Source organism: Cryptomeria japonica, chromosome 6 (genome assembly GCF_030272615.1).
Source record: "Cryptomeria japonica chromosome 6, Sugi_1.0, whole genome shotgun sequence".
Taxonomy (NCBI): Eukaryota; Viridiplantae; Streptophyta; class Pinopsida; order Cupressales; family Cupressaceae; genus Cryptomeria; species Cryptomeria japonica.
In genome coordinates this window covers 417884899-417899379 of record NC_081410.1, presented here as the reverse complement: position 1 = coordinate 417899379, position 14481 = coordinate 417884899, and the positions used below count along the sequence as shown (strand labels likewise).

Sequence of the window (14481 nt, the reverse complement as noted above, 5' to 3'; positions counted from 1 at the left end):
TGGAGGAAACAACAGACTTACCTTTGGGTCTGGGTACAATGTCCCAGACATCATTCTTGATGATAGACCCATACTCTTCATCCATGGCTAATTTCCAAGCATGATGGGACATAGCTTCTTTGATATTGTGAGGTTCAGACTCAATTATATTGCACATCACAGAAATGTAGTTGGCGTGATTTTGGAAACTCTTGCTATTTCTAAAGGTTCCTCTGGGAGCAGCAAACCCTTCAGCATCTTGAATCGTGTTTCTAACCCATAGTGGTCTCTTCTTGCAGACCACAATATCCTGAGGTATATCGGTAGAGTGCATGGGTTCTGATGGGTCATTCTGAGCTTCCTGATCTGGAAGGTCAGTAGACTCCTCTTGTAACTCAAGGTTAGCATCAACTATTGAATCTTGATTTTCAATCACCATATCATTATTGTTGGTTAATGAGCCTTTAGATCTTTTGAAAGCAATATCTTCTTCAAAAGTTACATCTCTACTTACCTCAACATACCTTTGACCTGGAATGTACATCCTGAAGGCTTTGGAAGATTCGTTGTATCCTACTAGGATGCCTTTCTTTCTAGATGGATCCAACTTGGTTCGTTTTTCTTTAGGCACATGAACATACACAGGGCTTCCGAATATCCTTAGGTGACTGATGTCAGGTTTGATTCCTGAAAAGGCTTCTTCAGGTGTCACATCCTTTAGGACACGATGAGGACATCTATTCTGAATATAAACTGCAGTTTAAGATGCTTATGCCCATAGAAAAGGTCGCAAGTCTTGATCATGGATCATGGCTCTTGTAGCTTCAACAATGGTCATGTTCTTTCTTTCAGCAACTCCATTTTGCTGAGGATTGTAGGGAACGTAGAACTCCCTCTTAATTCCTGCGTTAACACAAAAGTCATAGAAACTACCTGAGGTGTATTCACCCCCATTGTCAGACCTCAAACATTTAATTCGATTTCCTGTAGTATTTTCAACTAAGGCTTTGAATTCTTTAAATCTATTTAGGACTTTTTCAAACTCTTTAGATTTAAGAAAATAGATCCATGTTTTCCTAGAGAAATCATCTATGAGGGTAACATAATATAGGAAACCGCTAGGAGATGCTACAATAGGACCACATAAATCTGAATGAATAAGCTCTAACCTTTCTTTAGCCCTACTATCACTTTTATGGAAAGGATTCTTTACGTTCTTACCCATTGCACAACCTTTACAAGCATCATCATGAGATAAACTGAGTTTAGGCATACCTTTGACCAGAGTTCCGTGACTCGCGGCGAGTCACGCGAGTCAACGGGCCGGGTGACCCCTGTCGGGTCACGGTGACCCTGACCCGGGCTCGGACGGGTCAAGGGGCGTGACTCGCCTGACTCGCCGAGTCAGCAAGTCACTCCCTGACTCGCCGAGTCCGAGGGTCATGACCCGGCCAGAGTCACTTAAAACAGTGCAGTAAAAAAAACATAACATTTTTTAATGATTTTTTGGCCTCGCGGGGCGCTGCCCCTCGACCCCGCCCTGTATCGCGACAGGGAACGCGCGAGGGGCGCTGCCCCTTGACCCCAATTTGGGGGCGCTGCCCCCAAACCCCCGTTGAAAAATATAGGGGGAAACCGCGCCGATAGAAGTAGGGAAAATCTAACCTACGAGTCTGATTAGGCTCCATATAACAACACAACTTAGAAATCTTGGTAATTGGTATTTAGATTTAGTATTTCAAATTTCCTATAGTCTCATTTGACAATGTAATTCTTATACTGTAATAGTGTCATACATCTTTTCAAAACTAGTTTTTCAAGTACTATATGTATATGTATAACTATATCAGCACCACCACCCCGCCACCCCCCCGTCGCCGTCCCCAAACTTAGGCCCTTGGTCCCCCCGTCCTGGAAACGCGTCCCCTCATCCCCAACGCCCGTGGAACACTAGAAAAATAGGAAGCCATAGTTTTGCAACCAGCTGAGAGGAAGAGGTAAAAAGCTTGCACAAATCACATTGGGGCAACACTACAGTCCGATTGGCTCACTGAGTCCACCGATCCAGTCTTCACTAATGAGGACCTTGAGTGGGTTGACCAGGCAGATAGAAAGGCTGAGGCTGTGGCTATGGCAGAGGAGGAGGATAGAGCATGATCAGGCACAACACCTATGGCTGCTCAGACTGACACATCACAAGCAGAGACTATGGCTGTCATCCAAGACCTACCTTAGACGCCTTTCTAGGAGGCAGATAGATGAGGCTGAGCCTGAGCCTGAGCCAGAGCCTTGTTTTTGTTTACACTTTAGAGTTACATATATGTTTGGGAACATTTGAAGTCATGGATTTTATATATATTGGACAACATTTATAACTCTATATATCTATGTTTTCTAATTCCTTCAACTACAATTTACATTTCTACGCATGTGATGGATGTATGTTTATGTATGTGATCAAATTAGCTTCTATTTGATGATGTTATAGTGTCTTTAAGCTTAATTCAATAATGGGTGTATGAAACAAGTTTTAAATCGTTAAAAATCTCTAAATTTCAAGGGTTTTCTTATTTTGCCGAGTCATTGCCGAGTCCGAGCCGAGTCACGAGTCGAGTCAGCCTTGCCGAGTCAGAGCCGAGTCCGAGTCTGGGAACTTTGCCTTTGACCATTTTACTAAGAGTGGGAAGAGCTTGAAAGTGAAGATGACCCAATCTTCTATGCCATAGCTCGCATGATTCAGGGGTCTCATGAATGAGAGCTTGAATTGGATTAGCTGCAAGCTTATATAAACTATCACATCTATTTCCAATAATACGAGCAGATTTGAAATTAGATTTCTTAGGCCAAGAGAGTACTTTCCCTTCAGAAAATGCTATTTGTAAACCCTTATCTTCTAAGGCAGAAATGGAAATAAGATTTCTTTTAATACCAGGTACAAAGAGAATATCACAGAGTTGTAAGGAGATACCAGAATCTAGTTTTAAAGAGGTAGTGCCAGAACCTTTTACCGAGTATCGAGCATCATCACCGATTACTACATGAAGATTGGTGTCCTTTTCAATCAGATCTGAGAGATGCTTACGAAATCCTGAGATGTGTCTGGAGGCACCACTGTCAAGTATCCACGTATTGCTGTCCGTAGGAACATTGTTGGATAGAGCAGAGATAAGAAGGTAATCTTCACTTTGTTCGACAACTTCATTTAAATTGGCTTCCCTTTCCTTTGGGTCATTCTGACAATCTCTGGCATAGTGACCATACTTATCACATCTGAAGCAACGAATGTGAGAGGAATCTCTTGACTTTTTCCTTGGATCATATGAGGAGGATCTAAAATCTTTGCTTCTCTTCTCTTTTGTCCAATGACCACCTTTCCTAGATTTAGTTAAGAGAACATGATTATCTTTGAGAGAGTTCTTGAGTTTTCCTCTTACCTCAATTCGAGATTCCTCTTCGATGCAATTAGATTGAAGACGCTCAAAGTTGGGACGATCGGCTCTTCCACCAATGCTACGAATGAATGGTTCCCATTCATCAGGTAGACCATTTAATGCAATCATCACAAGATTTTTATCTGAGATTTGGCAATCAAGAGTGCTTAGCTTGTCCTTTAGTTCATTGATCTTCATGAAGTAGGCTATGATTGAGGAGTCTTCTTTCATTTTCATGTGAAGAAGTTGTTGTCTTAGAGCAAGAGCCCTACTGAGATTGTTGACTTCATACATCCCTTCCAAGTGTTTAATCATTTCTCTGGCAGATACAAACTTTGATATGACAGTGACAAGATGATTCTTGACGGACTCAATTATGATCCTTCTAGCCTTGGGGGAATCTTTCTTGAATAGTTTCAGCTCTTCAGCATCTTTTGGAGGAAACAGCCTTTCTTCTTCTACAAATTTCAGTAGATCATTCTCTTCAAGGATCAATAGAATACGAACTTTCCAAGCAGCAAAATCAATGGCTCCCTCAAGTCTATCTTCGGCCTTCAAACCTGACATTTTTTTTTTAATCTGAAAACAAATAACAGCTATATGCAACAATTGATTTGCTAAATCAGAAGTTAGTGACACCTTAGCTCTGATACCATGTAATTTTATACCCTAGGTATGTTAATCAGATTTATATAATTGATTATGCCCTAGATTGTAATCAGATTTGCAGTATTTTAATAAGCCAATATACAGTAAAATCAGAAATAAAATAGTAGACAAACAGGCATACCCTAGGAAAACCTCCAAGGAGGAAAAACCCAACATGAAAGACCCACAGGTCAAATTGTATATTCTCCTCTAAATCATAAGTACAAATACTTAGCTTAAATCTGATCTTCACATATCAGATCTGTCCCTTTGCATGCTTCAAAACTGCATCAAAATACACTATGTCCTCTTGGACAATTTCGCACAAGTCTGGGAAATTTCGCACCCTTCCTTGAAATTTCGCACCTTAGCAGCAGAGCTAAATTCATTGTTTTCTTGAGATTGAATTGGTGATTATGGTTTGAGAAATGTTCTTTATTTATATGCACTTGTAACCTTTATTTCAAGTCGGCCTCCTTTAGGTTTTGGCGCCAAATTTATTAAGGCGTGAGTGTTTGAAGATAGCGTGGGAGAAATAGGGTTGGACCTAGACTTGGGGTCACGTTTATTAGAATATTTAATTATATTTTAGTCACCTATATTTAGTTCCTTGTTTAATGGTCATCTAGCTTTTTAGTTAATTAGCTTTTAAGCTTTATTTAGCATTTAGCTTTTTCTTTTTAGTTAATTAGCTTTTAAGCTTAATTTAGCTTTTAGCTCTTTAATCTTTTACTTTAACGTTATGTTCTAATTATAGAACATCGTCTTGTAACCTCTATATATACGAGTGTATATCGTTCAATGTAATCATCCGATTATTGAATCATTCATTCAATTTATTTTTCATGGTATCAAAGCGGGTCGATGGGATTCTTTAAAGTTTGGCGAATTTTTTAATAAAAATTCATGGCCTTCTTTCTAGAATATTTTCCAGATTTTTTTTAATTGTTTTTTTATTTAAAACGATTTTGCTTTTTTGATGGTTTTTTGAGGGTTTCGAGGGTTTAAGCTTCGTGGGTGAATTTCTTTGTGTCGGGCAGCAATTCATGTTTTTTTTAGCGTTCTGGAGATTTTCGGGCCTGCAACTTGGAGTTTTTTTTTGCAGATTGAAAATTTCCCTAATTTTCCTAGGGTTTCTGCAATTTTCGACTAGGGTTTTGACCCTTATGTTCAAGTCGAAATTTTATTTTGGTTGCAGATTCTTGGTGGGTTTTTCGAGAGCTCAACTGGGTCGTCGTCAGATTTTTCTAGGTGCATCGTTTTCCGTGTCTCAATTTTTGAGCCGTCGGATTTGCATTCTGTTTTCAGATTCTTGGTGAGTTTTTCGAGAGCTTTTTTGGGTTGGTCTCAGATTTTTCTGGGTGCCTCGATTTTTGTGCCGACAAATTTGCCTTGGAATTTAAAAACAGTTCACAATTTCTACTGGACGTTGGGATTTTTGCTGTTTTTTTTGGCACCATTTATGCTATATTTTAAGTGTGCAGAAAATTTTAATTTTTGGGTTTCTTCCAAACCTCGAAATTTGTGCCTTGGAATTCATGCCAGAATTCTCTTATAGGGTTTCAGTTTTTTTAGCAGCTGTTTCTATTCTGATTTTTTTTTAAAAATCAAATTCTTCTGTCTCTTGCTTTCACTTAGTTGACCTCAATCAACCTCGATTTCCATGATGGCATCATTAACCAACATCATGTTGGAACATAGTCAGAAGTTCAATGGCCGCAACTACAACACCTGGAAACAGCGTATGCTTACCATCTTTGAGTATCGTTGCCTTGATCCGCTTGTTTTGGGCAAGGAATCTCGTCCTACAATAGCAGGTGATGATCAAGACAAACATGATGTGAAGAATCGAGAGGCTGTCATGCTTATCAAACTCTCCGTCACGGATGATCAACTCCCACAAGTGCCTTCAGGTAAAACAGCAAAAGAGATCTAGGATCTTTTGAAGGATCTTCATGAAACGTCCGACAAGAGCCGAGCTTTCTTTCTGAAGAATATGTTGTTTTCTATCATGATGGATGAGAAGTCATCTATCCAGGCACATCTTACGAAGATCAAGGACATCTGTGATCAATTAGAAGCTATAGGCCGAACCATGGTGGAAGAGGATATGGTAGTGATCACGCTGAAAAGCCTTCCCAGATCCTACGAGCATTTCATTGATACGCTCAATATCACCTCTACTAGTGTTGATTTGAAGTTTCCTGATCTTTGCAACAAGCTGCTACAACAGGATCAATGGAAGCAACAGTTTGGAAGCAGCGCTAGTTCATCCACTGAACAGGCTTTCACAGCCTCAACTTTGCATAAGTACAAGGGTAAAGCTCCGTCCTTCCAGCAAAAAGGACAAGGTCAACGTCAACCTCAGCAGTCTTCCAAAAAGAAGAGCTTACAGTGTTCCTACTGTCATATATATGGCCATTTGGTGAAAGATTGTCAGAAATTGATAGCATCCCAGCAATCCAAACTTTAAGCTTAATTTAGCTTTTAGCTCTTTAATCTTTTACTTTAACGTTATGTTCTAATTATAGAACATCGTCTTGTAACCTCTATATATACGAGTGTATATCATTCAATGTAATCATCCGATTATTGAATCATTCATTCAACTTATTTTTCAATGTTACCCTTTAGGGCCCAGACCTAAAGGGTTCGGATGTTGCCTTAAGGCAATCCGAACCCTATAAATCCCTAGTTATAAACAACAAAGGTGAAGTCATGGTCATGAAGGAATCAATGACAAGGTTTTCACGCCCCATGATGAGAAGGAACTCAACATCATGAAGAACTTATGCATCATTAAGAAAGAGAATTTCACTACAAGAAATGAGATTGTATTCAACATGAAAGTTCATCAACTTGAAGCGAAATTGCAAAGGGGTGAGAGGCTTTACAAATTTACAAGAGCATCAAAGGCCTAGGCATGCAAGAGAATGAAGGTAATGAAAGAAAGGCAAATACAACTTAACAAAGTTAAGTCTCAAGCTCATGAAAGGAAGCAGATAGGGGAACTTCCATCACAAAGAAAGGCACTACAAGGCAAGTGTAGAGATCCACTTCACGGGAGGAACATACAAATATCTTGAATTTCCTTCAGAAATCCAAGAATTGCTGCCAGTACATCAAGAGGGTTATCCAAGACGGAGACTTTCTGTGAGGGGATTCAAGATCAAGGAGATAGTTCCAGAAGAGTTAATCAAAGTTAGAAGATGATGCAATTTGAGGATATCTCCCACCATCATCTCATTCCGTCCAACATCACTGCAGGCGCTTGGAAATGTTGAGTATCAAGAGATATGCCTCAATTACCTACACTTGTGATGAGTTACAAGGATTAAGCTGAGGTGGCACCCAATCATATTCATTCCCCAATCACTTCATTCCAAGTCAAGGCGTCCATATTCATTGCACTTGACTCATCCAACGAGGAAGATAACTACAACATGAAGGCACAAAGTTCAATGTACCTAACCTCATCATCTATTGGTCAAAATTCAAAGAAGGACATGTGTCCTATTTATTGTAATTTAATCATTGGTTAAGTATTAAATGCTATGTAATGGGTGTAACAAACCCTAGTTAGGGCTTCTATCTTTCAATCTTGGCCATTGATGTGGATTTGATTCTAGCAATTCAATTGTGATGAGAGCACTATAAAAGGCTCCACTCTCTCATTTGAACATTTCTAAAGGTTAATAGTTCAATAAGGAATAGATAATAGTCAATAGTACGTTAATAAGCATTAGATAGCAAGCAAATAGTTAGAGTAGAATAGGAGAAGGCAGAAATTGTTGCCATACTTGTAACTAAAAATCTTTTTCATTGAAGATATGGTGGAATGTGTTGTTCCTTCTACATAACTGCATGGTTTCTTCTTGGATCCTCATGTTAGATAAAATTATTTGATTGTGATGGAGTAATGTGTGGATGTTGATAATTCCTTGTTCATACAATTTGTGGTTGGATGACTTACAATTGCAGTGCATAGTTAGGTTGAACATCAAAATGTGTTAAGTTGTAATGTCTCCACTAGGGATTTCCCTTAATTTAAACTTGAGACATCCATTCTAACCTCAAATTAGAATAGTAATATATTAATAAATACAATTTTATCAGAATTAGATATATTTTACTATAAATTCTGAGATTAATTCGAATAATGGAACTTATCTTGATCAGCTTTCCGGATTTTGAAAATTGAGGATATGTTATGACTGATAGAGTTAATGATACCAGCAGTTCTGAAGGTGTCATTCATTGATATGAGTATGCAATTTGTGTCTACGACTGATTTTGTAATGGCAACTGTACTGTCGTGGTTTGTGTTGTAGTTCTTTGTCACGATGCTAGGTATATATTGTCATCCCTGACACCAGTCCATGTATTCATGCGATCTGGTTTACTGACTCTGTGCATATAGAACCACCCAACTGGGCAATAATGGTGGTGTTCTTCCGACTTTCTATCCATAAGTATATATAACCACTTTATGCCAAAATGTGAATGAACAACTCAGCTCATCCCCATGCATACCACTAAAAACAAAGATGTTACTGCTTGTAACATTATAACAGTTCTGATCTTATCAATCCATGGTGATGTTATTGGATGCTTTGATTCCTTTCCTTTATATCTCTCAATGTGAGGGAGAGGTCACACCACTTCATCATGTATACCCTTTGGCAAGAGACACGCCCTTTCACCATTAGCACCCTTTGAAAGAGTGCAACTCTTCATTATTTCTGCCCTTTGAAAGGGACACAACCTCTCATAATCAGATCTGCACTTATTATTTAAATCAGATCAGATCTGCACTTCTCATTTTCAAATTATTCCCCCTCTCAAATGAGGTTCTCTTCTCCCTTTAATATCTCATTGTTGAGGGAGGTCACAACTTTTCCTTTCATGTCTTTTGACTTTTCATTAACTTGATTAATTTAATTAATCATATTTAATTATATTATTTTATATTTTAATTTAATTTTAAATATTTTAATTTTATTATTATCATTTATTATTAAATTTTATTTTATTTCAAAGTGGGGACATTACATAAGTTCAATTATGGATGTGTTTATTCAAGTTGCACCAGTGTATTGGGTCTTTGAATGAATGATTCATGATATGAAAACCTTTCGCTTCACTCGGAAGATTGCATCGATTTTGTGTAGTTGTTGGTAGCATGGTGAAGCAAAGCTCAGTAGAAGGAATGTGTCCATCCTAGCATGATCTAGTACTATCATTGATCTTAGGAGTAGATTAGACTTCTCTAAGCCCTCATCCTTCTATCCTTTTTTTTAATCAAGTAAAATTCCATGTTCCAGCAGCATTCAAGCAGGAGTTCAGGTTCAAAGTAAGTCCCCTTTGTGATTCTAGCAAAATCACATCACAACCACTAAGTCTATCCATGTATAAAGTCAAGACCTGACTATCTAAACCTTGGAGTCGTCTCATTTGATCACATTGTTTAGCATTCGAGAGGTCTTTATTCAAGAGAGGATAGAATACTTAGTATTTTATTCTGTGTTGCATAGTGCATAAAAACACATCAACACAACTCAATGTAATTTTATCATTGTACAAGAAGGAGTTTGTTGTAACAAACCCTAATTAGAGTTTTATTGTATAATCTTGGCCATTGATTTGAGAATCAATCTAAGTCATTCATTGTAAAGAGACCTCTATATAAGGCTCAAACCTCTCATTTGTAAAGGTTAATAGTTACTAGTCAATAGTTAGATAGCAATCACATAGCAAGTAGAGTAGAGTAGGAGGAAAGAAGAAATTGTTGCCAAGACTTGTGGAAATAAATGCTTTATTTCATTGAAGTTATGGTGGATCTTTGTGTTGTTTCTACATTTGCATGGTTTCTTGTTACTTCTCAAGATTAATTAGAGTTCATTGATTATGGTAGATGCTTATGAAGATATTACAATGAATTCCTTGGTTCATACTTTTGTAGTTTGCTGATTGTAAGCTATAGTGTAAAGTTAGCCTGAGCTTCATTACTATGCTAAGTTTGATAGTGGATACTTGTTCGAGTTGTGCCAGTATTGAGTATTTGAGTGATGTATCCACAGTATCAAAATCTTTCATTTCCTTAGAAGATTGCATCAAGTTTGTGTAGTTGTTGTCATCATGGCAAAGCAAATCTTGGTTTGAGGGAGTTCATCTATCTAAGTAACATCCATCGTCATCATTGATCTTAGGAGTAGCGTAGACTTTCTAAACCCTTTATCCTTTTGCCCGTTTTTTTCAAAGTTTAAGATTCCACATTCCGGTTATTGTTCGTCAACGTAAGCCCCCTTGGATTACCAGCAATCACATCAACCATTGAGTCTATCCACGTATAAAGTCAAGACCTAACTATAGGAACCTTGGAGTCACCTCGATTGATCACATAACTTAGCATTCGAGAGGTCTTTTTTCAAGAGAGGATAGAGTACTCAATACTATATTATGTGTTGTAAGGTGTTACAAACACACATCAACAAGAAGGATCATAACCAATATGATCTATCATCTTGGTTGTTTGTTGCCTAGATCATCTCACAAGTTTTATAATGTCTTGTGAAGTCCTCCAACCCATTGCCTATGAATTTGGGAAGCTTCTACCTTTCGATTCTAGGACTTGGTGGGGGAGTCACCATGTTTCTATTATAGTGCAACCTTGGTGCTTAAAACCACAATATCAAGGGGATTTGATTCAGACACTCCGATGCTTCTCTCACACTCTCAACTATGTGGGAAACATGCTTGAGTTTCCTTCAAGTTCTTTATAATTTACCTTTGGCACAAGGGTTTAAGCCTGCATCCTTCAATTACTAATTCCTTCTCTTCTTCAATCAATGACCTTTTGATACCTTGAATGTTACTTCCATAAGCGTCTGATAATGGGTTTTTAGATTTTATCTCCCATTTTTCTTCATCTACTGGTTGTTGATGTATTAGTTTTTCTACTTGGTGGAAGAGACTGATCCATATCTCGTTAGATAGTGGTAAGTGCCTTGCTATCTCTTCCCACTCTACACTTGTACATTTCTTGCAATGGAAGTGTTTTTGTTTTTCCGATTGGGACTCCAACTTCAACCTTATTCTCAAGATGGGCTCTAACTTGGGATTTGTACAGTTATGCTTTCTCTAACTACTCCTCTTAGCTTTCTTCTTCATACTTTTTGCTTAATGGTCTCTCAAGGATCATCTCACCTCTTGTTCGTTCTATGATCTCTTTTTGGTCTATTCTGATTCTTGTTTGGGTACAAGCACATTAATTTCAAGAGATCCAATGCCTATCTGTCTTTCTTTCTTCTTTCTCTAATTTGCTTCTATCTTCATAGTGTTTCTTTATTTGTTGTCTTTGTACTTCTCGATCCTATTTGGCACACGAGTCTTGAAGTATTATTAGATGTCTTGCAAGTAGTCTTGGCATACGATCGAAGAGTATGTCTACTTCCTCACTTACTCTCAAGTTATCACAAATGACCTCTTTTGGGATTTGCCTCCAATGTGCTTCTTTCTATATATGTTCTTCACCAATATATCCCACAAGTTTGCCAAGTCCTATGTGAGTTCATCTTCTCTTTCTTGATTAGACTCTACAAGTTTCTCAACCAGCTGTTCCATTATATGGTCATTTAAATCCAACTTCATTGAAAGCAACGGCGCCAAATGTTTACTTGCTCCATGAATATACAATTACTAAAGCACCATAAACTGAATTATACATAAATGATAGGTTCACATGAGAATAATAATGTAATTCAAAAGATATAATAGTTGTTCTTATTTTATCCAATGCTTCAATGCTCTTATACAAATATGAAGAAAGGAATGGTTCTTCAACAACAGTGTCCTTTTCACATCTATAGAAACCTAAAGAGCATGCTTCTTTTGCCAAGAGAAAAATCATTTTTATTCTTTTTAAGCCAAATTTTTTATTGAAAAGTTTGCTTTCATGAATACATATTCAAACTATCTGCAACTCTCGCCATGCCAATGAGCTACATGCTATAATGCAACCTTTTAATCAAGCATGCGACACCTATCATATCTGTTTGATGGTGATCGGAGCAAAATCCATGGATACAATCATCTTTGACCTTCCACAAGCAACCCTGTTTTCCAAATATCCCTAATGTGAAACAAAGGCATTCCTACACCTGGCAAGACCACAGAAAGAAAACAACCGAAAACCCTCACTGATATCTATTCATGTAATTCTTGCTCCATGCCTTTTATAACAGTAAACCTGTTTTGCAAAAATATCAAGATGCATCTGTCATATTACTCCTAAGTGTTTTGTACTTGACACTTTGCAAAGCTGCTCTTTTTGGTTTTTAATTGAGCCAGAAACTCCCCAGGCTGTCATCTCTGGTTTTCAAATCAAGGAATCTATCATGAAATGTTGTTTTTAGTTTTAAATTTGATAGCTGTCCACATCCAATACATTTGGAACATGATAATATCACTTTGTTCCAGTACAGAGATTAGCTAAACAATGGAAACTCAATTTTCGGACATACTACAGGTAATTTACATATGATAGAAAATGACTATAGTATGTCCGAAAATTACCTATAGTATGTCCGGAAATTGACTATAGTTTTTGGCACACAAGCCTTGAAGTATTAAATTACAAAGATACGAGGTCAAAAACTATAATCAAATGGAAATTGTTCAATTGGTGAAAATGTTTTGCTCTCTAATAGACCACCAGGGTTCGATCATTGGCCCCAGACAATGTAAGGGGGCCGAGCATGAGTCATACAGTCACTTTGGCAGAATAGATCAATCCCCACACTCTAGTTCTTAACCAAAAGAGTTCCTTAAATTCGAGTGAATTTAAAATCATTTGTAGCTAAAAGGTAGGAATTTGATCTAACCGAATTAAAACTCCTCCCTCGCCGAAGACAAATCGATATGTTTTCAAAAATAGCAATGTTAAGTTTAAACAAATGTAGACTCCAGCGAAACTGAACTCCTATCTTCTGTTTTTGGCAAAGCCCTGGTGCCAACTAAACAGGGAAAAAGATATAATGATTACAAATAACTATAGGCCAGAAGAATCGAACTCGGAACTTTTCAGTGCCAAAAAATTCAGTACTTAACAGCAACATACCAAAGTAATAATTAAAACACAAATACTAGACTGCAAAAACTCTAACTACATGGCTCGCATTGGCAAAAACCTGCCGGTTAACAAAAAAAATCAAAGTAGCATAGACGGAAAGCATTTGAGCTGTCTCGATAATTTACGGTAAAATAAAGAGACACATGAATGCATATTGGTAAAGCGTGACATATAAATATTTACCTGTATCGCCGATATTGTTCTCTGTCGGAGGGATCAACAAAATCTGGCCATAGCTGATTCGAGTCGCTCAACCAACTGCTGCTTTGCCCTCCTTCTCTATTATTATTCTCCTCTGTCTCCATGTCCATCTCTGTCTGCTCAAGCTAAACCAGGAGGACTATTTACTGGTAACCTGTGGAGTATTTTCTCTAATTAATGGCAAGAATTTTTATGGGCAATGGCTTTGGGTTTTAGCAGAGATACTCGTAAGAGTTGAGAGGGAAACTTCAAGCAAAAATCATTAAAATGAATGAAAGGCTTGTCCTTTTGGTGTTTAAAATTCTTATATTATGTTAAATGAAAAAGGAAATGGAAATAGATTGTTTAATTAATGTAGGGCAATTGTTTTTTTTTTGTTCCGCATATGATTTATAAATGTATAAGTTATTTATCATTAAGGCAAATAGGCTTATATTGGATTAATGGAACAAGTGAGGAAACAATTTTTAGTTGTTATCTTGATTATAAGGGTGTATATTTGATTTTAATTATGTTGAAGGCGTTTCTTATTTAAAATGAACCAACCTAATGTGTTTCATCAATTATTGAGAATAGATATGAAGGATTTACAAGGTAATTGAAACTATCTCAACCATCGGATTTTTTTTTTTATATGGTCACATTTTTCCATTGGCAAAGAAGATAAAACCACTAGAATGCAAAATGTGTAATCAATGTTATCGCTCATTAGGTGTCACTCCTCGAGAACTAAAACCATGACCTTGCAATTTCTTCCCCCCCCCCCCCCCCCCGGTCCCTTGTCCAAAGATGTGGGGATCAAAATGCAATTTTTGAATGACAAAAAAATCATCAATATTGTGTTTGAAATTGATCTTCTTTAATGTGTGCTTGAAGGTAGTGCACTTGGCACATAGACCTAGCTCTTGGAGTGACATGACGACCAAGAGCTTTCTTTGTGAAAGAAGATCTAGAGGGCCTTGTGCCTAGAGGCAAAAGGAGTTGTTTTGGAAACTGCATTGGTTGAGGAAAGTGGTCGTAGATAAAGTCAAGGCAAACATAGAGGGCCCCACAGGCCGGCAATAGAAGGCACAAAGTAGATCCTCAAGAAGG

General features: G+C 37.6%; 1 protein-coding gene across 1 annotated transcript in view; it reads right to left on the bottom strand.

The window, feature by feature from the left end:
* LOC131039025 (nuclear pore complex protein NUP107) overlaps positions 1-13677 on the bottom strand; it is a 260469-nt gene extending 246792 nt beyond the window's left edge. The window contains exon 1 of the mRNA XM_057971667.2: positions 13372-13677. Coding sequence (XP_057827650.1) covers positions 13372-13499 — 128 coding nt within the window. The 5' untranslated portion in view covers positions 13500-13677. The remainder of the gene's footprint in view (positions 1-13371) is intronic.
* Positions 13678-14481: the final 804 nt, after the last annotated feature.